This window comes from Antennarius striatus, chromosome 21 (assembly GCF_040054535.1).
Source record: "Antennarius striatus isolate MH-2024 chromosome 21, ASM4005453v1, whole genome shotgun sequence".
In the NCBI taxonomy this organism is placed as follows: domain Eukaryota; kingdom Metazoa; phylum Chordata; class Actinopteri; order Lophiiformes; family Antennariidae; genus Antennarius; species Antennarius striatus.
In genome coordinates, this window is record NC_090796.1 from 8,448,004 (window position 1) to 8,476,003 (window position 28,000).

At 40.4% G+C, this 28,000-nt stretch overlaps 3 protein-coding genes across 5 annotated transcripts; 2 read left to right on the top strand and 1 right to left on the bottom strand.

Moving 5' to 3' along the window:
- Positions 1-2,890: 2,890 nt before the first annotated feature.
- Positions 2,891-13,740, bottom strand: sbk1 (SH3 domain binding kinase 1). Its single transcript, XM_068305785.1, has 4 exons — positions 13,276-13,740; positions 7,116-7,357; positions 6,338-6,540; positions 2,891-5,874 (listed from the first exon to the last, which is right to left on the bottom strand). Exons 1-4 carry the CDS (start codon positions 13,311-13,313, stop codon positions 5,047-5,049), a joined length of 1,311 nt encoding a protein of 436 aa, XP_068161886.1. The 5' UTR covers positions 13,314-13,740; the 3' UTR covers positions 2,891-5,046.
- Positions 13,741-17,694: 3,954 nt separating this feature from the next.
- On the top strand, positions 17,695-21,298 carry LOC137588295 (retinol dehydrogenase 13-like). The gene is made up of 7 exons (XM_068305273.1): positions 17,695-17,833; positions 18,483-18,601; positions 18,712-18,867; positions 18,950-19,054; positions 19,177-19,389; positions 19,528-19,629; positions 20,478-21,298. The coding sequence occupies exons 1-7, from the start codon at positions 17,769-17,771 to the stop codon at positions 20,798-20,800; spliced, it is 1,083 nt and encodes a 360-aa protein (XP_068161374.1). The 5' UTR covers positions 17,695-17,768; the 3' UTR covers positions 20,801-21,298.
- Positions 21,299-23,274: 1,976 nt separating this feature from the next.
- On the top strand, positions 23,275-27,784 carry decr2 (2,4-dienoyl CoA reductase 2, peroxisomal). 3 transcript variants are annotated; one of them, XM_068305588.1, is made up of 10 exons: positions 23,275-23,321; positions 23,904-24,005; positions 24,108-24,176; positions 24,604-24,655; positions 25,578-25,713; positions 25,965-26,089; positions 26,379-26,472; positions 26,550-26,654; positions 26,941-27,129; positions 27,370-27,784. In XM_068305588.1, exons 2-10 carry the CDS (start codon positions 23,905-23,907, stop codon positions 27,402-27,404), a joined length of 906 nt encoding a protein of 301 aa, XP_068161689.1. In that variant the 5' UTR covers positions 23,275-23,321; position 23,904; the 3' UTR covers positions 27,405-27,784. The 3 variants fall into 3 exon arrangements, 2 of the variants coding, with proteins under 2 accessions (XP_068161689.1, XP_068161688.1); XR_011034058.1 differs by having other exon boundaries at positions 23,293-23,398; positions 26,941-27,236; positions 27,370-27,783; XM_068305587.1 differs by having other exon boundaries at positions 23,293-23,398.
- Positions 27,785-28,000: the final 216 nt, after the last annotated feature.

Sequence of the window (28,000 nt, forward strand, 5' to 3'; positions counted from 1 at the left end):
AGCTGATATGCGCTGCTGTGCACTCTTGTCTCTGTGGGGGAAGCCACTTGTGTTGTGACACAGAGATGTGGTTAAATGCAACATAAACAGGCATCCTCCATCTTAGAGTCATGCACTGGAGACAGGGTGCCCACTCATACTTAAAAAAATGTTTGCAGAAACCAAAATAAGAAAGCACATCAAATACAAGTGTTTGTACTGTAGAATCATTTTAGAACAGGAGATATGTGCCAGATTACTAAAACAAGAATAAGATTTCAGGGCGCTTCTAAACTGGGACCGTCTCAGTTGCTATAGCAATGGCAAAAGATGACCACCTACTCTCTTAAAGTGTATGTCTGGCTGTGACCAAAAAAAAATTGGAAAAATAAAGAAGCAAAACCTGAAAAAGCATTCTTTTATTTGTTTTTTTCTTTTTCTAAATTACTCATTCAATACTTATTTTTCAATGACTGAATACACTGCACATTCAAGTTCACTCTCTTTGTACTGGTGAAATCCCTGCTCACATGCAAACACATTTGTCCCACTTCACACATCTCTCTGCTCATAGATGTCTCTCTGCTCTGACATTATTTTCTTCCTCTTCCCAGATATCCAGCTGCGACCAGGCGCCGCTTCACATGATGCTCGAGTCTAGGTCTGAGGGAAGGCAGGGAACATTCTTTCACAATCAACCCCTGTTGGGAATACGATCACAAGCTGAGTTTCTCACTTTCAATCTTTGACTGCATTTTCCAGCGTCACGCTTGCAGCTGTTTTGCAAAGCGTATCAGGGACAGAGGGATACTTCATGGTATGGATGTCAGCTTCAGTGTGATTCATTTCTGGGTGCAGAGGAGGTGATGCAGCTGGATTAATGTTGTATGGTACAGTATGTCCCCAGAAAATACTATTACTCTGCATTCTGCAACTTAGACAATCTAAAAATACCTCTGTACATTATTTACTGTGCTACTCTCTGCAGAAGAAACATATCTTTATTGATCAGTGCTTAAATACTTGTGATTTCTGCTTCGAAAAAATCTGTCATCTGTGGAAAAAGCTTTGCTGCATTTGAAGTATGGTCTACAAGATCACCTGAATGATTTATTTTTCTTCAAGTTGACTCTGAGTCATACATCTAAAGCTACAAGGAAGTTACAGCCTCTTCTGCCACACATTTCATGAACACATCAAGCTGAAAGCATGAGGAACAGGGTCCAAATGCTTTCATATTTCTCTGAGCAACACGTTGCAAACATCCCTGGTGACATGCGGAAATTGGCACTGGAGTGGACATGAAATGGGTCTGTGACTAGTCTCCTAGTCGGTCACACAGTCACCTCATTTTCCGGACATTAGCCCTTGCTGAGGAAGCACAGCCGAAGAGTATTTAACACTTTATCTCATGGAGACAGCAGCATCCAGTGTGATCACATTCCTCTTGCCTCACTATCCATGCTGTGGACCACCTGCTAAAAGCTTAACATCCTGATTTCTTCTTCCTCGGAAGAAGAAAATCTAATAAAATCTCCAGCTGAGTAATAATGCATTATCAAGCCTTTACAGAGTCAATTCTACTCAATCGTGGGGGGGAAAAAAACCCCTATCTATCCCTCCTATCTATCCCTTCAATCTATATAAGCTTTACAAAACTGCAACATTCTGAAATATTATTCCTGGAATGTTTTTTTTTTCTTTCTTTTTTCCAGAAAACATTTGGAAATCAGTGTTTATTTATTTATTTTTGCAATTTGGGTGACATGACACATCTAACTGCATTAAATGCGACGCCTTTTTTCATAATCGTCCATTTCCTCAGCTGAGCATAGCGACTAGCTCAAGTATGACTTCTACGCTGCCACTGGGCTGCTACAGCCCTTTAAGGGGAAAGAACGGGCAATCACGAAGGACAAGCAGGCCCTCACTAAACAAACCCTGCGTGTCACGGCTGACCTTTCCTTTCTCTTGCACTGTCTGAACTGATTAATCTCCCTTGGAGGCCGATGCACTACTAGAGCTTTCTACCACTGTCCGAACTCAACCTGATAACACCTTGAGGAAACTTCCATACTCTGATACAACAGTTGAGTATGATGAGGCGTTGGGCTGATAACTGTTCACATTTCCTATCTGACATTCTTGCTGCCCTTGAACTCATTTTCTCTACGAGGGTAACAGATAAACATTCCTATCTACAGATGTGTTAATTTAGTTTTCAGAAGGAAGTTGGCATTTTAAAATAATCTAGGGGTTCACAAGAAAACCACACCAAAGCCTCGGGAAATCACATGTGACTCAAGCTGACCTTCATTGAATGCCGGGGCATTACAAAGCTGGGCTGAATTAGCTCTGCCCACACTGCATGTCTAACAACCCACAGAAACACCTTGGAGCCATACAATGTAGTGCATAAATTTATTTCAACATATATTATCATTTTGCGTATGTATTTTTTTGTTTGACACACAGTACATACAGTATTTACAGGAGATTCAACAAAAACACTTGCTGGCAGAGATAATTCAATTTGATAATTGGGTCAGGGAACTAGGTTAATAGTTGGCTGCTGTCTACAGCTTTCAAATAACTCAACATAATTTGACAATCTCTCTCTCTCTCTCTCTCGCTCTCTCTCTCTCTCTCTCTCTCTCTCTCTATATATATATATATATATATAAATATACACATATACATATATATACGTATACACACACACACACACACACACACATATATATATACACAGTATATATATATATATATGTATATACAGTGTATGTGTGTGTGTGTGTGTGTGTGTGTGTGTGTGTGTGTGTGTGTGTGTGTGTGTGTGTGTGTGTGTGTGTGTGTGTGTGTGTGTGTGTGTGTGTTTGTATGTATGTATGCTCCACTCTATTCATCGATCGCCTCTTGAAAGATACCATACATCTCCTTGACAAGTCATCAGCCTCAAAGAGATAACACGCAGAGAATCAAGTGTGAGGATGGGGAAAAAAATGAGGAAAACAACAAGGACCATCAACAGCTTCGATTAAGCCTGATGTGTTGCGACGAAGACTTTGATCTGTCAAACAGCTCGTAAAATACTGGGAAAAACAAATATGCAGAAATGTGTCATTAAGCATAATAAATATCTATCATGGGTGTCTGAGATGTGGATTTGTGACCAGTTGTTTCACGTGGACTCAATTAAATTTGATTTTCAAGAGGAGGACAGAAAAATCCATGCTGCCACTATATCCACGAAGGGATTCAGTGTCGTAAATAAAGAAAGTAGAGACACAAACACTCACGCAGTCATAAGATCATGGGCATCTGATTGACATAACAGCAATGCACATTCAAGAAAGAAAATGAATGGTAATGAGGAGATCATGAGATGTATTCGTCATCAGCAGCGTATCTCTGGAAGATGAAGCAGTACGGCCAGGATCAATCAATGAGGGATATAGAATTATCCCCCCAGAACATTCAGACCTGGCATCTGCCATTGAGCTGATAAATTCAGATGAATCCGCAGAGATGGGAAGGAACATTAATGAAAGGTGAGACTAAGGTTGCTACTTCTGAGCGGGGAAGTTATTGTATTAATATTCCATGTAGATAATCAAATATTCAAGCACCTTTAATGATGCCGGAAAAGTAATTTGTTTGGTGTCGACCTGCGGTAGTTTTGACTGAATGAATGAGAAAGGAATGGGCTGTGCTCATTGACACCAGGAAGCATAATGATTTTATGATGATGTTGCTCAAGGTTATATTGACAGGAGAACGCTGGAGTGTTTGCTAATTTGTGCAAGCCTGGGCGAGGAAAACAGGGTCCTGCTGAAATAAAATCAAAACAGAAAAAACAGAACAGCAGCTGCTATCATGTTTAACTGTGATAAGCTCTCCATCATATTTCTATTCATCTATTGTATTATGTACTGTACATTTTGTCAAATTTTGTTGCTACATTTGGTGCCTTGCCCCAACAGTACCTGTAAAACCCTCGCAAGCTTTGCCGTCATAGAAAATTAGTACCGCTACATGGCTGACTACCTGATATTACAGTGCACTCCTAGAAATATCAAAGTATTTACAGTAAAGAATTGACATTTCACTAAGACTTACACTCTATCGAAAATTCTTGTGCTTTAGCATTTGAAACACATTTATGCACATCCAAACACACACACTAGAAAAGAAAGAATAAAAAGAGATTTCTTCCCTTCTTCTTTGTTCACCATTTTTTTCACAAATGGGCAATCCCTGTATTCTGTTGCGTTACGTTGGAGATGAATCTTGCTGAGAGCAGTTCAGTTGTGTCTTCCAGCCATTCAGTAGATTTGCATTTATAATAAAACAGGAAGTATCCCACTGATTTTTCCTGAGGTGAAGTCTATTTCTGAGAATCTGTCCCTAAGACTAATAGCGCACATGAAAAGACATCTCACACAAACTGCTACGTTAAGATCTTTTTGAGTTTTTCTCTTTATATTTCATTTGAAAAGTTGATGATAAATCCTATGAACTAAAAGTTGGTGAGGCGAGGTGATGGTCAAATGCACTAAAATCACCAAACTGCTGGCTGAAACAGCTCCTGTTTAGATAAAGTTCCGTCCTCTCCACAGCTAACTTTCTGAGATCAACACATACCAGTGCTGATCTATGATGTAAACACAACTGGTGTGATGAGTGGCAAAAGGATATACTGTAATTGCTAATAGCACCTCCACAGTGTATGGCAGACGACACACATGTCTGGATGTGAGAACAAGCTGCTGAGAGGTGCAATGTTAGCGGACTCCTAAACACTGCCTGCATGACTTCTCAGCTTTGGAAGTCTTTGGTCACAAATCAAAACCAAAACAGCATGTGCCAGTGATAAGCTGTCAAAGTGTATACCACTGATTAACTGTGTTTGTTTCCACAGTCGGGGATGTGATCCTGAGCTTCTCTTTCATGGTTAAAGTACCTCTCCTTTTTTCACTGGAGTGTCTGTGGTCGTCATTAGCACCTCTTCACAGCTTGTCATGACTGCGAAAAGCCATCCAGCCTCCAGTGCTAACATGAGCATGGTCAAACACATATTTCAATTGCAGTTGCCATCACCATCTGGCTTTTGTTCTTGTCTCGGCCAGGAGACTGGTGCTGCCCTGACTCCTCTCTTTGAGACAAAGGGTCGGAGAGGACACTACGTTTGAGTGGTGCTGGACGCAGGCAGGATGTTCCTGGAGGTGTGCAGGGCTCGGGGTGTCTGTGGGAGGGACGTGATGAAGTGGTGGAACCGGAGGAAGTGCAACTGCTGGTACATGCCCCTGAGCTCGACCTCTCACCTCTCTTGGCTCGGCAAGACGCTCTGCGTCTGAGTTCGCTGACCAGCTCGTACTTGACAAAGCAGAAGACATCCTTGACCCCACAGCGTTTTTCTGGCTCAGACGCAAGAAGCCTTTGGAACATGCGCAAGGCATCATCAGTGAAGCGCCGCCATTGAGACGGATATGTTCCTGCAGGACATCCTGCTTTCTGCCAGCGCCGAAACTCCTCATAGAAGGCGTCGGCCTGCAGCGCTGCCTCCCAAGGGAAATTTCCTGTCAGCATACAGAAGACCAGCACACCAAAAGCCCACACGTCCAGACTGGTGTTCACAAGGAATCCCTCGGAACGACTTGCACGACACACCTCTGGCGCCGTATAGGGGATGGTGCCGCTCACACGCTTCACACGGCAGCCAACACGTCGGGTCATACCGAAGTCCGCCAGTTTGATGCGGCGGCACTCGCGATCAAATAGGAGCACATTCTCAGGTTTGACGTCCCGATGCACCAGGCTTTTACTGTGCATGAAGTCTAGGGCCAGGCCCAGCTGCTGCATGCAGCGTTTAACCATTTCTTCTGGAAGACCCACCTGAGTAGAGAGGACACAGAAAAAGGAATAGAAATGAAAAATCTATTGAAGATTTGATTCACGTAATATACAGCAAGTTTTGTAGAAGATGAGCCTACGGGAGGTAATACAAAAATGTGTTCAGTGGGTTACAGTTCTGTTCAAAGGAACAGGAAAAGATGGGTTGAAAAGTCAGATGCTCCAAAACCGTGAAGCTGAAAAAGAAGAGTCTCTGCTTTGAGCTCCGCTGCAAACATTTTTAATGAGTCTACAGAAGACCCTTGAAGTCATGCACTACCACCGCATCAACTGAAACAGCACTGGAAAAGTGGGATCTCTATGCAGAGAAAAAACCAGGACAAAGACAGGTCTCCAATCCCAGGAGAGCTTGTTAGAGCTGCTATGTTTTAACATGGCGACCGGATTGGAGCATCCCTGGCTGAGTGAGGGTGGTGATTGGTGGCATGAAGAATGATAGCTTTACCTGTGGGGGGATGATGTCAAAAAGGTCCCCCGCGGGCGCGTACTCTTGTCCGAACACATAGCTGTCTTCAGTCTCAAAAAGCACGTCCAGGACTTTGATAATGAACGGGCTGCAGCTGAGCGAGCCAGTTAGACTGTATTCTCGCAGAAAACTCTTCAGCTTCGTCTTGTTCTTGGTAACAAACTTCAGCGCCATTTTTGTGCCTTAAAATTCAAAGATAAACATGTTAATTAAGTAAACACATGATTTGAATATCTAAAAACACCAAAGCGAGACGTCCAACTACACGACCCTGCCTTTGGAACAACTGGTCCATCCATTCATATAATTACATATAATGAATGAATCTCACATCTATCACACACCTACAACCAGCTGCTCATAATCACAGCTGGTGAAACTCAGAGGCACTTCTGATCCCAGCAAGCCTCTCAGACTTTCTGTGCAGCACTCAACAACATGAGGTTACACCACTATCAGACTGAGACAGCTCTCTAACCTTGATTTTCTTACAATAGAAAATTGAACGGTAGACTTAAAAATCTATGACAAGCCCTTTTAACTGTGTAGACATTAAAATGTCAGGACTGTGCCTTGAGACTTTGGAACACTCTGATCTGCCTTAACTGATTATTCTCGGATTCAAGCCACACTGGAACAATGTGGATTTGGAGTTATGAGATTCTTCTTTTGAGTTATGCCTTTCATAATAAAACAGGGTAAAAGAATAAAGAACTTCATCCATATTTTTGATCTTCTCATACCCTTATCTACTTGCCTTGAGTCCGGTGTGCCACCAGGTCCACCTTGCCATACGTGCCCTTTCCCAGCTCGCGGATGTGTTCGTATTGTTTGGCTACATCTGTTGCTGACAGAGAGGTGATGGCCAGGGCCTGCATGTCCTCCACAGGCACCCGTCCGCAGTAACCCATCTTAGATGTTGGGGAGCCCCCGTTGCTCCCCACGCGGCCCAGTCCGGAGGGAGAAAGCGACAATGTCGCCTTGACGCTGTGGGGCAGGCTAAATGAGGAGGAGAGAAAACTGCTCAGAGCCAGGTTTCCTTCTGTCCTGGTGATGACAGGTGATGAATATGAAATTCATGCAGGTACGTGTTTATGACAGAAAACTCTTCAGCACCTCATCTCTATTGGAAGACATCCATGTATTCCTGACTGTACATTGTGTCCCAGCAGGTGTATAAATCACGAGGGGTTTAACGGACCTTCATATCCATCAATTCGGAGAATGCTTTCAGAAAATGGATTGGACTTCCTGCTGTCCCTCTAGATCATTCTGGCCAGTTTACAGATTAGGTAGTCTGAGACAGCACTTACTGGCAGACAGCTATGGGGAAAATCAATATGACTGGGTAGAGGGACTAACAAATGGAAACTAATGGAGAGAGTAGACAGCTTCAAGGTGTGTACATGTCATTATGGGAAGCCACAAATCATCTGTGACGGCTCTGAAGCGTTCACACAAATTCATTTCACATACAGCTGGAACGTGAGAAAAAGTGTTGCTCACTTTTACCTGGAAAACAAAATTAATTTGCATGATGGTTGTCGCAGGCACTTTTGTCAAATTGTTGAAGTACAAAAATGCCGTTATTTCTGATTTTCGAGGTGCAAAACATGAATTGGGTCAAACTAACTCTAGGTGTTGAAAATATCTTTGATTTAATTCCAAATTTAGATGGAGTCACCCGAAATGCACCAACTGAGAGGAAAAAAAAGAGTGAGTGTGCATGTTAATGCCCTCCCTGGTGTTTGAGCAAGCAGTAAGTAAACTGTAATAAAATTAAAACTATTGTGCAAATGAGACAAAATGGACCTTTTTTTAGGAAATAAAGTGGATCACACTAATGATCTTACTTAATGATTGTCTCTTTTCAAACCCCCTCCCTACATATTGACAATCAAATCTAACCGTCTGATCATGCAAAACACTCACGCATATTCAAACTACCGTAATTGAAATTAAATCAGTACAAACTGTTTGCAATTCTGGTGGGGTTTTTTCATCCATTGTTCAAAGACAAGAGATCTGGTCCTAGCTCTTCTCTCCCTGCTATCAGTTCCTGAGAACCAGTGATTTAAATGAGAAAGTTTTGTTCAGACGTTTGACATTTTGAACAGTTCCTCTGCTATCTTGTAATACACACAGCTTTCACACTGAAAACTGGAAAGAGACCACATGCAGCCCTGTGTTCTTGCCTCATCGCTCCTTGTCTGAGAAAAAAACCCCATAGAAACAGCGTCCCTTATTCATTTCTCAAGATTAAACTTGCTTCTTGATCGTATCATAAGCTTGGAGATAGTTATATAAGAGACTATGAATATTGTAGTCATGCTGAGTGTGCCTACTGTATAGCCTTCAGCAAGTCAACACAACATTTGATCATGATCCAGGCTGGTCTGCGGTCCAGGTTTGGTGATTAAACATTGAAGCTGGACAGACAGACAGACTGGAAGAACATTTCCTCTGACCGCCCACCCTGCATGGGCCCACAGAATCTATCAGAGCGAACAGAGAAGAAATGCTTGTTTATTGGCAGTTCTTGCAGTCAGCTCTACGGGCTGAATGTGCAGCACTCAAGCATGGATCTTAATCACATTACTCAGCTCCCACCAAAGACAAAGCACACTCCACCCAATGGCACAGGATGCTTTCCACTCATTTCCTTTGCAGGACTGGATTAAGTGTCCTGAAAAGTAAGGAGTGGTTGGGAGATGGTGCGCTCTGCAGCTGCACCGATGCTGGAAAAAAAAAGAACCAGAAACTGCAATGCATCGCCCCTGAAGTGAGGGGATGAAGTTCTGTGGTCTCAGGGAGGAGATTGTTAGTGAATGTTTAGGGAGATGGGTGGGAGGGGGATCTGGTGCATCATTCAAACAGTGACCCTCTGTCAAAGGCCCCTTGTGTTCCTACCTCTGAGAGGCAGCAGCTGTGAGCCTCCACACAACTCAGCACTAAAGCACAGCCACAGTCACATGCTGCCCCTGTTCCACTTCTCTCCTGTCAGGCTCATAAAAAGCAGGTAATAACCATATCCTCCACAAAATGAGGATTTAGCTTAAGCCAGATTTTAATGTTTTGTTAAGACGGACCCATTTATTTTTAATCGTCTGTAAAGTCTTTTAAAAACAGATTTCTGGTCTGATCACTCTCACTGGGGTAGTTGAGGTAAGTCTTAATAATAGTAGTCTCAATATTCAACTGTAATGAAAACTCTAAGTCACATTGTCATTGTCACAATGGAAATACAAGCTTTTTATCCTTCAGCATCAACCTGCTTTCCATCCTCTAACTTTCTTCAAAAAAAAAAAATTGTAAATCTCGGTCCATTTAGCAATTACTCAAACAGAGCTGAGTGCATTGGCAGCATAAACCTCTTAAAAATCAGGTTGGTACCAGAAAAAAGTTCAAATATCCTGTTTTCCGTACTAATAAGCACAGAGACAGTCTGGAACCTGTTGTGGCTGACTCCCCCTGTCACACTAATCTGCAGACGCAGTTGCCCTTTTATTCTACAAACACTTGGACGAGGATGAGAAATTAAATGAACCCTGTGACACCAGCAACTGTGTCCCTTGTCGACTGTGTCCCTTGTCAAGACTGTCTCTGTACTCTGCATTGTTTTATTGTCCATCGAGATGCTGGCCTCTGAGCTCTGAAAGTTTCACTTGTGAATTCATGTCTTAATGTGGACTGTACGTTTTTTAATGTGTGCTCTAGATACATTTTTCTCAAAGACAAGCCTTAAGTTATCTTAAATTAATCTAGCAAGGCTCTATGGACATTACTCTTAAGCTACACGCACCAATAAAGCCTCAGTCAGTCCTGCAAAATGGATGATTTTCAAGAATCATGTGTGACACCAACAGCAAAGAAAGTCAATTAAAAAAAAGACTTATAAATTGTAATTATATGTTTCTCTTTCATGTCGCTTTACTGTGAATGATTTGCATATATACATGTATCTAATCCAGTCTACCACCACGTATTGAATTTAATTAAATCTAATTTGGAAAAATGTGTGATATACATGTGTTTACATAGCCCTGAAAAAAGGAGCCTGACTTACACCACATGAAGGCAAAAAAAAAAAAAATGGAATGGAGTGGCTTTGAACATGACCTTAGAATATATATATATATCACTTAAGCATTGCTGTTGTTAGCATTTAGCTCAGAAAATACTGAAATTTGGTAAATACAATCGTCACCTCACAAAAAATGATTCAAAGCCAAGGTCGGTTAAGATGTTGTTCTTGGAGAAAGTCTTGCATCAAAAATTCACATATGTTAAAATGGATATTTTCCAATGAGGCGGGAAAAAGTGGATTACATGCACAGCATAGCTGTACAGGGGTGTTGGCACGACTGTAGATTCTATTCACGTATTTTTTCTACAAACACCAACTTCGGTAACATTCATCACTGATTCAGATGGGCACATTACATCTGTGTTACTTTCACGTCTGTCTTATTATGTACAGTAATTGTGCTTTCAGTGAGCTGTTGGTTTTCCTAAAGCACACGGTGTGAGTGATACAGCTGCAACGAACTGTGACAAGATATTGATTAACCCATAATGAATTCATGGAAATGATGTTCAAGCATGAACAAAGACACACTCAAAGGAGATCATCTGTTGAACAAATGAAATGATGAACTTTAATCTGTAACAAAGATACTTCAGTACACATGGGCATCCATCTGGACCATGAGGTAGATATACCAGACAGCAGCTTCACATACACAGTAATTCCCTTTTTTACTATGGGCTCCCTCGTCTCCTGTCGTGTTCTCCAGAAAATGTAAAACAAGACTAATGAAATAAAGGGATTGCCTCGATCTATCTCTGTCCATCACTAATGGACTAGCTGCTTGGAGAGGGAATCATTATGGGTGAAGACTGATCTTCGTCCGATTTACAGTCAAAATAGCATCTGGGTCAAGAGGAAAACAAGTGAAATCCAATGCGACTGATGTGACTTCTTTAACTGTCTACCTGTAAATGAAACCAGCACCCGCATTGAAACACATGTTATAAATGCACTAAATGAAATGGATTGTTGTTGCTGTTGCTCTCTTTGCTGTCTCCGTGAATGCATATCAATCTATCAGTCCATCTAAAGCTAAATGGGCTTCTTTGTAATGACCAGTTATATTCAGGACACTCTGTTCTCAACTCAGGCATAAAAACCAAATCACTGCGCAGGACATCAGAGCCCGTGAGCTGGTGGGTTTACTGCCTCCTTCAACTGAGGAAACCTCCTGCTGTGCTGTGATAGGTGAACCAGTGGCTGAGATCACGGACACTCGCTTTGACAAATCACTTGCTCTTAGCTTTTCCAGGCTGCCTGTACAGATACCCGCTGGGACAGAGTGTGGACCTTTCCCTGATTTGGCTAGCCTCTACCTCTGCCTCCATCCATCATGATCATCTTTACAGTATGTCACGTTTCTTATGATGGAACATTGGCTTCTATTGGCCCCCTGCTGGAATCAGCTAAGACACATAAAGGGATCCGGGTTGTGTTAAAAAAAAAACTGCAGAAAAACCAAGTGTTGGACGCAATGAATGAAAAAGACAACTAAAAACACATGCTTTACATAAATCAACATTGAAATAATTACTAAGATATAAAATTGAGAAAATAGTAAGAAAATACATAAATACACATAATGCATGTTTCATGTTATGATCACATCAGCAAATATTTACATGTGTACAGTGTACTTGACTGCTGAGGGTAATCTGTCATTAAGAAGCTGTTTTCTCAGTAACACGATGACATGTCATTCATTGTGTTTTCTACATTTCCACTCAGTGGGATCAGACATTTAAAAAAAGACTAGAAATGATTGCTGTCTTCTTTATATCATCTATTCTGAGCTACCTCTTAGTTTGATTTTCTTTTAAATCTGCTGAGACTTGCTTGCTAATGCTTTTAGCTCTCATGACATTTTGTTTTGAGGGCTTCAGCAGCGTGAATGCGCCAAATAATGGACTTAGTCATTGTCAAGGTTTCCTGTTCCCGATCTCATGTGTCATGAGATCATGCTCCTCAGGATTATTTACATGTTGTTAAATGGGCAGTACTTTCTATTTTCTTTCCTTGTCATAGAGGAGGATTATAATTCTAGCCAGACAGCATAATGTCACATTTTTCATGAAATAATACACATACCTGCTCCAGGTACTGCAACAATAACTGAGTACTTAATATGGCACAAACTACTTCTTTAAAGTAGCTGTCTCAGACATTATTGATGCTTGTAATGCCCAATACTTTTGTGACAAGGCAAATCTATGTGTAACGGCTGCTCTTCTCTGTGAGAGTCCATTACCAGCTGGGGGGCACTGCTTTTAAAGGGTTTGCTCTATCAAGTCAGCTGCTCATTTAAATGCATTAGATGGCATTAACGATGAGATATCACCTGTTTGCCCTGGACAAAGTATTAAAGGGCCATTAAAGTGAGGCACACTGGGGGACCTTGTAAGCATCTATGGCACAAAAGCACAGTGGGAGTTAAATAGGTGCGAGTATCAGGAGTAATGTGGCTGAAAATGAACCCGCAGCTCAACTAAGGTCAGTAATAATAATTAATTCTATGCTGATGCAAAAAAACAACAACAAAAAACTGTTGCTGTTAACAATAATTCTTGTTTATGAAGCAACTGTATTATTCACGTATTAATAGTGTTGTGTGAGTGGATCAAAGGTCAGACAATATAAATATCCTGACAAAGCTAATGGGTCCAACCTCTTCAAATAAAAATAAAAAATCAATTGCACATTAGACAAAAATAAATACCGACTAAAAAGGCTTTTAATGATCCATTAAATCACATCAAGAAACAACACTCTCCTGTTCTGAGCCCCCCTTTCAGGCACTTCAGGGTGATTCCAAGTGTTACTCGCTCACCTGCTGGCGACCTGTCTCTCTCCTCCATGGTCCTGCATCCGCTCGGCGAGCAGCGCTGCTGCGCTCTGATGTGATGCTCTCTAACCGGTTATCTCGTTTGGAAGAAAGTTATTGGTGCCAAGAAAACCTCGCAGGTCCCTTGAAAACCTCACAAGCACTCGGAGTCGCTGCTGATAAATCTTGGATGAGGTGCGTGGTTGCGTTTTGCCCTCTGCCTTCCCCGCTTTGTTTCTGGAGATGCTCCTCAGTTTGTGACTTTAATTGGAGGCTGATTCAGTCGCAGCTTCATCAGATGCGGGATGCCGAGAAGAGGACGCGGGCTGGGATCCGTCTTCTGTGCGCGCACCATCTCAACCTGCCAGGCAGCGGGAGGAGGCTGTGTGTTTATCTTTTCGCTCCTCCGCTGGTCCGTATGACCCAGTTCAGAACCACACACACACACACACACACCGATCCAACCCCATTCATTCACATCCACACACAGGAGCGCAACAAAATCTCTGCGTTCTGCTGCGCGTATGGATCAGGATGTTCCCACTCTGTCCAAACTCAGCATCCTGCTCTCCCTGTCAGCCCGTCAGTCTGTTCTGTCCGTCCAGTGGGACTTTGGGTTGAGGGGTAGGATTAGATGGGTCTCTGATGTTCCTTTACTTGTGTTGCCAGCCAGCTCCCTCATTGTTCACCGTCTCCACCCTCTGGCACACTGCGCGCTCACGTGTCTCGGGTCCTAGCGCCTGGATGCTCTCCATCCAAACGCACAACCTCAATGTACCCACGAGGATTTTTTATTTATTTTAAATTTACGACATTGAAGGAAGAAGTGGCTCCAGTCTTACATAATTCATCATCTTAAGGCCTAAAGTAGTTCAAGCAGTAACTCTGCCAGCTGTCATTTTTAAGTAACAGCGAGACAAGCCTTACAATTAATTCACTGGCGGGGAGCTCCCTCTTTTATTGTCCATGTCTAGGATCTGCCCTGATGCGCATTTGATGACATATTTGGCATTCTGAACAGAGAAGACAGATAGAACAGCATATCCTTATTTCATCATTATCAAACAATAACAGATGTTGTCAGGTGTGTCAGTGGCAAAAAAGGTTATGAACAGTTAATGATAAACTTCTCTGGAGTGGTAGAGGAACAATCCATGGGAACAATCCATGATTTGGATCCAAATCATTTAAAGGGATTATTTACCGTTATGATAAATCCATTATGATATAGACAATTACAAGATTTTAATGGATGAAATTCCATTTTGATGTTGCAATAACCAACTACATCAAAACTGAATTTGGATGCAAGCAAAAGAAAATCTTCGGTTCCAAGATATTTAAATAAGTATATCCATGGAAAATTCACAACTGCGAGATAACAAATTATAATGACTTTGCCAGAAAATCAAGTTGTAGCTGAAACATTGATTTTATTATATGTCCAGATTTAACGCATCTTCATAAGTTACTGAGCTCAACTGAGAAGAAAGTCACCGTAGATTAAATAATGTTTCCCTTTAAAAGATACCAAATTAATAAAGTCAACTTTATTGTGAAATGTACCATATGTGCACGACATACAGCACAGATGTAATTTCAGTCCTCTCTGACCCACAGGCAGTAAAAAAACACGAAAGAACTGCTCTAGCAGGAGAGAGATGAGCCGCTACAGTCCCTGTTATAGAAGCTAAGTGATGGAAGATCAAACTGGATATGAGTATTGTTGGGGGGTGGGAGGCTTTTTTCACGCAAGATACTGCCGCTGTCTTTGTGCTTCTGCTCGACAGGTGGGGAACAATTATGGAAGAGGAAATCGAAAGGCCTGAAAATCCCTTTAGCAACTATAAAGCACAATTTGGACTGGAAATTCTATCTGGCTTATCCGCTACTCTCTCTCGCTGTTCTTTGCCCTGTCTCTATCCCAAGTGTATTTCCTTTCCCGTCCAACCGGTCAAGGCGGATGACCGCCCTTCAGAAACTGTTAATGACACTGATGTGATGTCAGATTATAGATTTTCATGGTCAGTGAGTCATAGTATAAAATATCATGGCTTTAAGTTAGTAATGGAGAAACATAAGTGGTGCTAATGAGGTTCGCACTTCTGCTGGAAGTGAAGAACTTGATGTTGTGATTCAAGGATAATTACCTCATCCTTAGTGCCCGGAAGACTAGGGAGATGGTTGTCATTTCTGTAGGACTCTAACTGCTGCTGCTCCTCTCTAAATCAACGGAGAAGCAGGAGAGATGGTCTCTGTTAGATACCATGGAGTCCACCTGTCCAACTCAATCACCTGGTGCACCGAAACTATAGCAGTCCTATCCACCAGCACCTGCACGCCCTTCAGAAGCTGAAAAGGGCAGGTCCTGAGGGCATTTTACAGCTGTGAGGTGGAGAGAGCGTCCAGACTTCATGCTTCACAGTTTGATATACTGGCTGCATTGAGACAGGGCAGGACGTGTTGCAGAGGGTGTAAAGTCTGCAATAAAGACCACTGGATGCACCTTATTATCCATCAAGAACATCTACGCCATTACATGCAGGAGCTATCTGCTTCAAGTGACACCACTGCAAACAGACATTTCGATCACCTGTCCCCTGGAGGGAGGCTGCACTGCATCTCGGCTACAACATCCAGATTTAAAAAAGTAACCTCTACACAGATGCATTCAGACTGCTGAACTGCTCGGATTGCAAGCACGGTGCACCTTGAAAGGGCCTGATTCTCCCACACCATAATACTGTTATTGATCAACTACACTGCTGTCGCTACACTAATAACTATTTGGCTTTAGCAGAGCTAAATATCAACGTTTCCATATCTTTTCTCTGTCTTTTCTACTTTTGTTTTCTGTTGTCCTTGTCTGTCTAACTTGGTTTTATTATGTTCTATTTTATTCTATTCTGTTACACTTTTATATTTGTCTAACCACGATCTTTGTTTTAATTTATTTGCACACTCAGGATCAATGTTTTGTTCAAATCTTGCAAGGCGTCTGAAAAGTGAGTCTGAATCTAATTCTGTCTTAAATCTGTGTCAGTCCCATTTCATCATAACATCTTTAAAATTAAAAACAAAATGCTGCATTTCTTTCCTGCATATACTATGTCAACGTTTTAGTTTTCCTACATTTACAGTGAAGGTATATGGGCCATGCTCATACCCAGGCTGAGACTGTAAGAATATGAAAGTTAAGCTGTTTTCAAGAAGTTGGGAATGAAGATGAAAGGCTGGAGGAAGGTGAGAACAGAGGAATATGATCTTCTTTCTTCCTGAGACAAGTATTTTGACCTGGGGCATTTTTCATCCTTGTTCAGTAGCAGAAGAGTAGGTATTGAATTGTTACTTTTTATGTACCTCGTTGAAACATTCAGGTGAAATTAAGGCAAACAGCCTTCAAGGTGATCTTGAGAAGAGAGCTGACAGAAATCACAGAGAGGGTGAAGAACTGTGGGGTGAGAACAGATAGTGCCAAGGGCCGAACACACTTGGGGGGCACACACCTCTAAACCATGGACAAATAGAGCAGGGCTGCTCCTCCCTCCCCAGCTCCTACTCACTCAGGTTTTAGTCGCAGATGCACGTCCTAGATTTTACTTTTTTGTGTGTCATCTGAAGTTTTCCAAATGTTAAAGCAAAGGGGGTGGCCTTGTTTTTTTCACTTCATACAGAGTTTCCCTGCATACTTTGTGTCCAAGCTGCTCCATAAACTACGTGCAATCTTAGAGGAGGCATATTTTCATTGGGACTGAAGCTGAGGGGTAAAGTGCCATCTTGCAAATGCACATGTGATTAGACTTTAAGCTATGTTTGTTTATGTATTGTTGTGGCAAATATTTACCACAGGAAAAAAATGAGGGGAAAATGCATACATTACCAATTTTCTGAGTCCAACAGGAAGAAATAGCAAAAAAGTGCAGTTTTTCAGTTTTGTATATGCAAAATAAAAATGTTGTTCATACACAACTATGAAAACATATTTATAATGTCTGCTTTCTGCAGAAAATAAATTATTCGCTTATTTCTAATGAAGCTAGTAACATTTGCTCTGAACATATCATTAAAAAAAATCAAATTCACACCAACCTTGAAACAAATAATCCTCTCTACTGATTCCAAGTCCTTCATTGAAAATTTGAAATATTTTTTATATATTTTTTAATATTTTCTATATTATGATACAATAGATATGACAATTGGGGGTGCTGTATTTCTAATCTGCATCTCAATATTTCTTTGCCTCCAGAAATAAAAAATATTCAGCTTCTGTTTTCATATTTCGTACTCAAGTTATGGAAATTGCTGTCTACTGCTTGAAAAGTCAGTTTCATTCTGGACTACATTTCCCACAATGCCGTTCACTTTTTGCCCCTTGTGATTGGTTAGTAAAATTTGATGACGTTTTATTCGTGCGCGCATAACCTTGTGTATCATAAGAGTTTCAAGTCGGATGTGAACCTATTCAAACATTTCTGATTCGGTATTAATTGGGAGGCATGAGTAAATATATTTTACCTCTGTCTGTGTTTGGAACAGTTGTTGGAGGCGCTGTTTTACTGAAGTGAGTAACTCTACAATTAAACACAAGTCCCTTTAATCATGATATAGCTGTAGATTATACCCTGGATAGGCAATTAATCTTACATTTAAAGGTTGGACACAGCATTTAAAAACCTAATGCGCAGAATAAATGTTCGCTATTCAACGAATTTCACTGTTTTTTAGTCCGTAAAAAGAGGAATTAGCTCTTGACTGTCCCAGGAGAATTTGTGCAATTCCTTAAAATGAATATAATTGTCAGAAATGAGTCACCGACTGAGTTCGATTGGAGGCTCCTTGGTGCAGTGGTTAGCGCTGCCGCCTCAACACTGCATTTAAGAGTCGGTGCATTGAATTGAATAGACTTTCAAGGTGTTATTGGAATTTTTTCACTCTTTTTTTACAGTTTGGGACAAAAAATATTTAATCCATGCTATATGTTAATTTTATTGATGACATTTGGCATTTAACACAATTTAAGTACTTTAGTGGATATTAACATGTTATGTTCTGTGACGATTTGACAACTGATTGGTAACACAAAAACAATAAAACACATATCGCGCGACAAAGTAGACAAGTTCAAATTTGCTTGCATGAAATTGAGTAATATTAGTATATGATATAACGGTAAATTAGATGATACCAAACTGTGCTGTAATTCTTGTCAGGAGCCACATGACAGGAGGACGTTGTCCCAGTCAGGCCACCATCAATGGGAAGACTGTCATTATTACAGGAGCCAACACAGGCATTGGGAAGGAGACCGCCCGAGAACTGGCTCGGAGAGGTGTGAGAGAATATCTCGTCACTCTGCGTTGCTGCAGTCCGAGTAGATGAAGTCTGAAACTAAAATTTCATTGTCAGTGTCTCATTTATTTGTCTTTCTCACATGACAAGGGGGACGGATCATTATGGGATGTCGGGACATGGCGAAGTGTGAGGCAGCAGCAAAGGAAATAAGAGGGAAGACCCTCAACCATCAAGTTTATGCACGTCATCTGGACCTGGCGTCCATGAAATCCATCCGAGAGTTTGCTGAGAAAGTAAAAAAAGGTCAGGAAATGCATCATGTGCAATTTCAGGTTATAAAATAACACAAATTGTTAGTTAAATTAGCATCTTCATTGTCTTGCAGAAGAGGAGCATGTGGATGTGCTGATAAATAATGCAGGGGTCATGAGATGTCCAGCATGGAAAACAGAAGATGGATTTGAAATGCAGTTCGGAGTTAACCACTTAGGTATTTTGCTTGAATGAAAAAACGGACAAATACAATTCAAACTCTTGCCAAGCACTCTTACATTCTCATAAACTGTAGTTTATGCCATCACCACCTTATTATACATTTCTTTCTTTTTTCAGGCCACTTCTTGTTGACAAATCTTCTGTTGGATAAGTTGAAAGAGTCTGCCCCCAGCAGAGTGATCAACCTGGCCTCACTCATCCATCTTATCGGACAGATTGACTTTGATGACTTGAACTGGGAGAAGAAGAAGTTTGATACCAAGCAGGCGTACTGTCAGAGCAAGCTCGCCAATGTTCTGTTCACCAGAGAGCTAGCCAAGCGATTACAAGGCACGTCTACTGGTTGTTTCATATGTGGGCATGTGTGGGAGGGAGTATGGCCTGTGCTCTGGTGTCTGATTGGCCATTTCTTATATATTTTAAGAATAATAATAAAAATGCGTGTGTGTGTGTATAAATATATTACAGGCACAGGAGTGACAGTGAATGCTGTGCACCCAGGCGTTGTTGCCACGGAGCTCGGGAGGCATACAGGGCTCCACCAATCACAGTTCTCGAGTACTTTGCTCAGTAAGTATCCCACCTTCTTATTGGTTTCTGTATTTAGAGAAATCAAATGCCTATTTAATACATATGCAGCAATTAAAGCAAGCTCCATTTGAAAGAAGTGAGTGAAGTTTGGTTTTAAAATTTTTTCTATTTGCAAAATTTTTAGAACCTTATAATCATAACTAGCATCACAAAACGGTTGGTTTTAAAGTCTCACAGGGGGATTTGATCAGAGGATCTGACCAAGTGGGAAAACTTGGTGTTTGGTGAGTTTTGAGGGACTTTCTTATATCTTTTACTTCAGTGAGATCAAAAACAAAGTGGTTAAAAATGGTACTTAAGGATCTTCTGAGAAAAATGTAGTTAAAATATAAAAACAAACAAAGAGATTGTCCTATGTTATGTGTATTTTATTATACATAATATGGGGGCGGCTGTGGCTCAGTGGTAGAGCGGGCGGTAGAGCGGGTCATCCAATGTACCTAAGATCGGCGGTTCGATTTCCACTCCCGCCCAAAAACTCCCAGAGTGTGAGCTGACAGTGGGAGGCGTCAGCTCACCTCCAGAGTGCTGCTGAGGCGCCCTTGAGGAAGGCACCGCCCCCTTTAGAAGCTGCTCATTTGGGTGCACCATGAAGGAGCTTCCCAGCACTCTACCTCCCACTGCAGGTGTACAGGCCCCTTGTGTGTGTTTGTGTGTTCAGGGCCTTGTGTTAATGCAATACAAATCTAAATGTGCACCTGATTTGAACAGGAATAAATGTAATGCATGTTACTACACATTCCCTTTTGTTACAATGCACAGACAACAGATGAAAATCAGGTTCGTACAGTTTAAACAATCCTTTATCCTAAATCAACCCCTTACAGGTCCCTTTTTCTCCATGATGGTGAAGAGCCCAGAGCTGGGGGCCCAGCCCAGCATCTACCTGGCTGTGTCTGAAGAGATGGAGGGAGTAACGGGAAGGTACTATGATGTACTGATGGAAAAGGAGCCAGCGCCCCAGGCCCTGGATGAGGAGACAGCTCTCAGGCTGTGGGAGGTCAGCAGCAGGCTGGTGGGTCTGGAGAACGAGGGTCAGTTCGCCAAGTCAAACCCTGCAGCAGAAACTCAGACAAAAGCTGCACATACAGACCTGCAAGAGACACAAAGACAGAACCCAGCACCAGCTGTCAGTGCTGTGGGGCTGTAGGTCTGCTCTGGACCCTGTGTCAGCAGAGAATAATGAGCCTTTATGCGTTGAATTGTGCCAAGTTCATTGGGACACAAACTGTATTTCTCTGAGTCCTGTTTTATGTATAATGGCAGCCTTTTGTATATACCTTTTATATTCCTGCATCAGGATATTTTCTTTAAAATGTGTATAAGACACAGCCTGTTAAACACAGCTATTTAACGTTTGAAAGAAAGAGTTGCATCTTAATTCACTTGCAAATGAAAGGTATAAATTCATTTAAATCCCTCTCACTTTATTACATAAATAGATTCTGCAGATGTGACCCTTCTTGATTTGGAATAGTTGCTAGGCTATGTCGGTCCTCGTGTAATTAATGTAGCAGTAGATCATCGTATCATTGCACCCAGGGATTGTCACACGTAAATGTGATTTCACCATGACAACAATGCTGTACTTGTAAGTATATAATGCTGCCTTACAAATGCAAAATGAATTCTCTGATTGTTAAATAAAACACTATAATATAAAGTGTGATGGACATGTACCAAGACTTGTATGGTAAGTTCTGGAAAAATCATTTTTTAAAAAAAGTGAATATGATAATATCCTGAAAATCCAAAATCCCAGTTGTTTGTCTGATATCATCAGTACTAACAGAATAAATGTGTCAGTATTTCAAAACGGACACCAACACAATTAGATGAGTGAAACTCATAACGGATCTAAAATCTTGCACATACAGTATTCAAGGTGTCCTTGTGTGGTTTTGGTATGGAAAGGGGAAAAGGCTGTTTGGGAGCGCCATCTGGTGGCCAAACAGGATGACGTCATAAGGTGCGTTATTTATTTTTTTCTGTTTTTATTGTTTTCTTTGTACAAATTGTTATGTACATTATTGTGACCGTTTACCCAGATGTCCAGTTGATGTTTAAAATTTTTTAACGTGTAAATCACAAGATTTACGTTGTTCAACATTGCTTGACTTTGGCACATAATTACAGAAACATAATTTGGTTTTCCACTGAATCAGTGTTACTGTTGGATGATGGATCAGTCGAGGTTGCAATAGACTGTAAAGCACTAATGTTAATAATTAGCTCTGAATATATCAATTTTATTGATATATCAATTGCATTGTTCTTCCATAATGACCTGTTACCATTTACCTAATATTATGTAAAAGAAGAAAAGTGCAGGGAAAAACATCCAAATTATAAAGCTATATTGAGACTCTAGAAAAATGTTATTTGAGCACAGTGTTATGTGAAGTGTAACAATACAAAAACATCGAAAGGTAATTTCAAGTGAACATGTTCCAGTGAAACATCTGTTGTATAAACAGCTTAAACTAATGGCTATCATTCATTGTATTCTAATTTAATTATGCTTGTTGGAAAACAAATCATATTACAGAAGCGCTTGCCTTACATCTCTAATCCTGTGTAATGGAGAACATCTATCCCCTAAGTATTTGAGGGATCCATTTCATGGCGCTTTTTCCAACAATAAATCCCAAGTATGGATCAATAATGACCACTCTTCTGCACTAATGCACACTGATCAGAATCAGACCAGAAACTGTAAACCCTGGATCGTTTGTTTCAGTGTTGGTTTACCAGAGGAAGCCCTCCTCGATGCCATCTTATAGACAATGTTGGTTTTTACAGCCTGTGATTAACAGAATTGGGGTTTTCTTCTTTTTTTCTCCATACACTTTAAAATCACTTTAGAATAATGTCTGAAAACTGTTTACCTTTCTGGCATGTGTTCTATCAATCCTGAACTTTGAAGTCTGGAGCTCACAGTATCTGAAAAGTTTTAAATCTGTTTTATTTCTGTTTTCACTTCTGCCAAGAAAGTTGTTGGTCTTCAGGAAGGTGCAAAAACTACTAGATTTATGAGAGGATGGGTCCTAATTTTCTCTCTCTTTAATATATAAAGAAGGAACAGGGGAAAAACAGACATACACAGCAAATGAAGGGATTTGATATTTCTGGTGTGGATCCAAATAAAATATTAAATACACCAGATGTAAATGGTTGTCAATTTTAATTTTGAATTTGACTTGATTAAATGTAATTAATGTGGTATCACTTGCACCACAACTGCACAAGTGATGGATAATGAAAATAACATCTACTTTTATTTCTAGACTTATTACAAGCATACATTTTTGGTAGTTTGGATCAACAATGAAACAAATCACATAAGAAAAACTACGTATTAGCAAAAGAAAAATAAGATCCAGATTTTTCCACATTACTTTTGAGATTAAGAGATTTTGTTCTTTGTCGTGGGACAATTTATAGCCTTTGGTTTATTTTCTAAGCATTCTGATAGGCATAGAGAGGAGTGTACGGCTTTGGTGAAGGCCGTGCTGAGTATCATTGCATACCATTAAACGAAAGTGTTGGTTTGAACAGTGAGAGATTTGTGATCTTGAACACAACCCTGTCGGACTTCGTTTCCCACAATGCATCATTCATGCATCTCCAAAGAGTTCTCGTCCAAAGTTCAACAGGGAAAAAAACCTCAGGTACGGAGTGTCTTATGTCAGAGGAGTTGGACGGTGCTTCGGGTTCGAAGCTATTAAACTGGCTTGTTTTTGAGCAGGTACTTCAGCTAACTGTGTTTAACTCAATATACGTGACAGCTAAATGCTAATAGTAGCACAATTGTGGAATATTTTAAACAAATGCAGCAGTACTCCACGCTAACAGTTGACCTATCTGCGGGGCAACAAAAGGCGTGTCATTTGATTCAGTGCTATGTATGCTAGATATTGAGAGATTCTATTATAACAAGTGTTGTAAAATACTGATATGTTGCCAATGTGATTTACTTAAAGTCATGCGAAGGTATGCAGATGCTGATTAATTTACAAAATAACGACAGCATATGTACACAAAAGCTTAAAAGTGATGATTAAGTATGTAACTAGGGATTTTTTTTACTAAAGACGACATGGTAGATAAAAAATGCTTTCACTAAACTGGTACAGGATGCTCTTATTTCTGATATTGTGTGCAGAATAACTTAAAGCAATGCTTTTTTCTATGCATTTATTTATTGTCGTGATGCCAATGCAAGTATCTTTTTAATCTACATTATTTACTAGCATGGCAGAGCCACAGAGAAGAGGCGAATCACTGCCTGAAGATCTTGCCACAGATGACTGCCTGACTTCGTACACACATATCTACAGTCCAGATTTACTCAAGTAAGCAAGTGCAGTTCTGTTCAATGTGATTCCCTAGTATTGCTTTACTGCAATCAATAAAGTGTCTGCAAATAAAGATGTTTAATTTCATTTTATTTTCAGAGATCAGGTTGCTTTTATCACAGGTGGTGGGTCTGGCATTGGACTGAGGATAGCTGAAATATTCATGAGGTGAGAGGATGACGTGTTTCTCCACAACATGATGTCTGATTTTTTTTTTCAAGCAAAGAAAACAATTATCAACTTTTCATGGATTATAACAAGAAGATGATCAATATTTTCATATTTTTTCTCTATAAAAAAACTCACAAGGTTTTGTTCATACACTGAAATTCTGTTAAATGTGTTGGTGCACTTGAAACCTAGCTGTGTTTTATGACAGACAGATTGTTTCTGTGACAAAGTTGAAATTGTTCACTTATTTACTCTTGCTTAAGCTCATTTTTGGTGCGTTTGACTTCACCTTCTCTGCCAACTGTTTTGTATGTTACTCTGTCTTCCATTCAGCCTCTTTTAAAGAAGTACTACACTTCAAATTTGTGCAACACATTGCAGCTTCTATTCTGTGTTCATCTCATTAACTTTCTTTGTTTTTCAGGCATGGCTGTGACACAGTGATTGCGAGCAGGAACTTGGACAAGCTCAGAGAGGTTATTCCCTTTACGTAATTTCCACAATCCTAAATTTCACTCAATAAATAAGAGATCAAACTAGCTCTCAGATTTGTGTTACATACATGATTCCTAACTATATTTAAATGACATGATATACACTGCCCAGCCAAAAAAAAAGTCACACACTCTAATATTTCGTGGGACTGCCTGTAGCTTTGATTGCGGCATTTGCCGCGGCATTGTTTCGACAACCTCGTACAACGTCACAACATTTATTTCTGTCGAGAATTGCATTAATTTTTGGCTGAGTTCTTGTATTGACGATAGGAGTCAAACCACTCTGCAAGGTCTTCTCCAGCACATCCCATAGACTTTGAATGGGGTTAAGCTCAGGACTGTGGGGGCCAATTGATGTGTCAAAATGATTCTTCACACTCCTTGGATTCTTCACACTCCTTGGACCACTCTTTCACAGGAGTCCGATAAATTTTGGCATTGTTGTCCTGGAATATCTCCCATCCAGGAGAAAAAATCCATTTATGGGATTGCCTGGTCATTCACTACATTCAGATACTCAGCTGACTTAACTTTTTTGCTGAATAATATTGCTGAGCCTAGACTTGACCAACCGAAGCAACCACTGATCGTAACACTGCAATTTGCTTATTGAAACCCAAACGGTGACTTTTTTTTTGGCCAGGCAGTGTATCATAAACCAGAATTTTCTGTTGGTTTTGTGACATTTTAATTACACACACATACTGAAATGATATGTTTTTACTTTAACAACTTAGATTGAAGCACATAACTAGTACACTTTTCCCACATCAAACCACAGAAGTATTTTTGGGATAGAAAATTATATCATAAGGAATTCCCACATATCTGTCTATTCTTTTTTTGTTCTATGTTTTGTTTGTATGTAATGACCTTGTCTAATGTGATTGTGTGTCCGTAGGCTGCTGTAAAGCTGTCCGCTGTTTCGGGGCGCCGTTGCATCCCTCTGTGTGTAGATGTGAGGCAGCCTGAGAGCACTGCAGCTGCTGTCGATGAGACGCTAAGAGAGTTGGGCCGATTAGACATCCTCATTAACAGTATGTGACAGAATACATAAATATATTTATGACCTGATGATTGCTTAGTTTATGGTTGGAGCTGAACTGGGATTATTGTTGTAATTATGTCATTTAAATGGAGATCATTTCTCCAAGATTTTTGATTAATGTGCTTTATTTGTAAATCCGTAATGGAATATTCAACTTGTTAGCTTGTCTGGAAAATGATCTCTTTTCAGTGATGTAACATGACTTTGACTTTTGTTGAAGTCCCAGTGCTGTTTTGACAGATGCTGCTGGGAACTTCTTGTGTCCTGCTGAATCACTATCCTTCAATGCCTTCAAGACAGTAATTGAGATAGACACTATGGGTACATTCAACACAAGCAAGGTGGTTTATGAGAAATGGTTCAAGGTACTCTACATTTTTTATCTGAGTTTCACAATATGTCTTTGTTCTAAGTTAAGTTGGTATTAGGAAATTGTTTGCTAGCTCATAATTAGGATAGTACTGTATGTGCATTAAATTTTCAGGTTATTGATCAATGGCTTTCAAAAGATTCACTCCCTGTATTTCAATCTTGTCACTGTAAACATCTGCAAACTGAATTCTTTTCTCTGAATTAAATGTAAACTGCTGTTTTTTCTCTGAGACGTAATTGATCATGACATCCACTTTGGGTCTCTGTAATTTTCATGTGCAGAATCATGGTGGCAACATAGTCAACATCTCTGCCACACTTGGATACAGAGGACAAGGCCTCCAGGTCCATGCTGGTTCTGCTAAAGCTGCAAATGGTAAAATCTTTGTTTTTATTATCTCAAAACATCAAAATGAGCATCACATGATTGAGTTTGGCCTTTTCTATCTCCAGATGCTATGACCAAGCACCTGGCAGTGGAGTGGGGTCCTAGTGGGGTGAGAGTTAACTCTGTGGCTCCAGGTCCTATTTCTGGCACAGAGGGCTTCCGCAGATTGGGTAAAGATCTTTTTAATTTTTTTTTATTTTAATGTAATACCTCCACCAAGTTTATAAATATATCTAAAAAACTGTCAGTGGATGTAAAATTTTGTATAGAGGGGGCACCCGAAATGGGGAAGACATAATTAGATTCTGAAGCCGATGCACCAGAAATTTTTCACAGCCTTTGTGGAAAGGTTTGTGGAAAGGTGTTTTGACACGTGCCCTTCAAGTTCAAGTAGTAGTTTGATGGATAAGTCATACATTAATTATACTTCATCAGTGTTTTTCCTTTCACTCTCAGGTGGGCCACGCGGGGAGGCTGCTGGTGCATTCCAGTCTATTCCTTTGCAGCGAGCAGGAAACAAGACAGAAATGGCCCACTGTACTCTTTTCTTAGCCAGCAAAGCCTCCTCCTATGTGACGGGATCCATCCTGGTGGCAGACGGTGGTTCGTGGTTGACCGCAGCCAATGACATCTCTATGCTGCTGGGTATAGCCTCCTCTAAATCTGCTAAACTCTGAACAGGGGATCTCCTGTCCTCCTCCTGGCCCAGATGTGTGGGAGGAGGCACAGCTTAAGGACCATTTGGAAAGACAGTATGACTGAAGTTTTATGCTGTGCATTGTTTTATCTCTAAATCATGGTGTAAAAGCTAAAAAAAAAAATCTTAAATTACAAAACTACAATGTAACCTGTATTGAAACATTTCTTTCTTTTGCTTTCTTTCAGGTTATTGGTCATCTGAAAAGAAAAGAGACAAGTAAATTCAGATAAAGAGTAATCTAGGACCCAATTTTCTTACTGATAACATTTGTGCATCTTTGAGGACTATCTCACATGCTGGAGCCTTTAGACTCATAGTGTATTGCTAATTGGCTAGAGATGTTGAACACTGCCTAACTCTATTACAGTATTCATAATATCTATGTAGATATTTCTGTCATTATGGTGCTGTGTATTCTTTATTCATCTCGTGTACAGTCCTGATTATCACATTCCATTTAAACTTGTTCTCCAACTCATGTATTGATAGATTTGTATAATTACAGTAAACAGTCACTATTATTTGCTACTTGCTGACACTTTTTTATTGAATATTTGACACATTGAATAAATTAATCAAGCTGTTTTTGGAAGACAAACCTTTTTGTAAGGTCAGAGGTTCCAAGTAGGATCCTAAACGCAAAGATCCCTCACACAAAGATCCAATACCACTGAAAATCAGATGGGGGCGCTCTAACATTGTTGTTGTTATTATTATTATTATTATTATTATTATTATTATTATTATTATTATACAACCTTTCAGCAATCAGTATTTGTCACTGAGGCGTCTCCACTGTACATGAGTTATCCAGAT

Excerpts from the sequence above, each read along its gene's own strand:
- decr2 (XM_068305588.1), top strand. The coding sequence starts at position 23,905 with ATGGCAGAGCCACAGAGAAGAGGCGAATCACTGCCTGAAGATCTTGCC. Across the intron at positions 26,090-26,378 it reads TTTATGAGAAATGGTTCAAG|AATCATGGTGGCAACATAGT; the intron begins GTACTCTACATT and ends TTTCATGTGCAG. Across the intron at positions 26,655-26,940 it reads AGAGGGCTTCCGCAGATTGG|GTGGGCCACGCGGGGAGGCT; the intron begins GTAAAGATCTTT and ends TTTCACTCTCAG.
- sbk1 (XM_068305785.1), bottom strand. The coding sequence starts at position 13,313 with ATGCAGGACCATGGAGGAGAGAGACAGGTCGCCAGCAG. Across the intron at positions 7,358-13,275 it reads GAGAGACAGGTCGCCAGCAG|CCTGCCCCACAGCGTCAAGG; the intron begins GTGAGCGAGTAA and ends CTCCTCATTTAG. Across the intron at positions 6,541-7,115 it reads GGTGGCACACCGGACTCAAG|GCACAAAAATGGCGCTGAAG; the intron begins GCAAGTAGATAA and ends TTGAATTTTAAG.
- LOC137588295 (XM_068305273.1), top strand. The coding sequence starts at position 17,769 with ATGAGTAAATATATTTTACCTCTGTCTGTGTTTGGAACAGTTGTTGGA. Across the intron at positions 18,602-18,711 it reads CCGAGAACTGGCTCGGAGAG|GGGGACGGATCATTATGGGA; the intron begins GTGTGAGAGAAT and ends TCACATGACAAG. Across the intron at positions 19,390-19,527 it reads GCTAGCCAAGCGATTACAAG|GCACAGGAGTGACAGTGAAT; the intron begins GCACGTCTACTG and ends AATATATTACAG.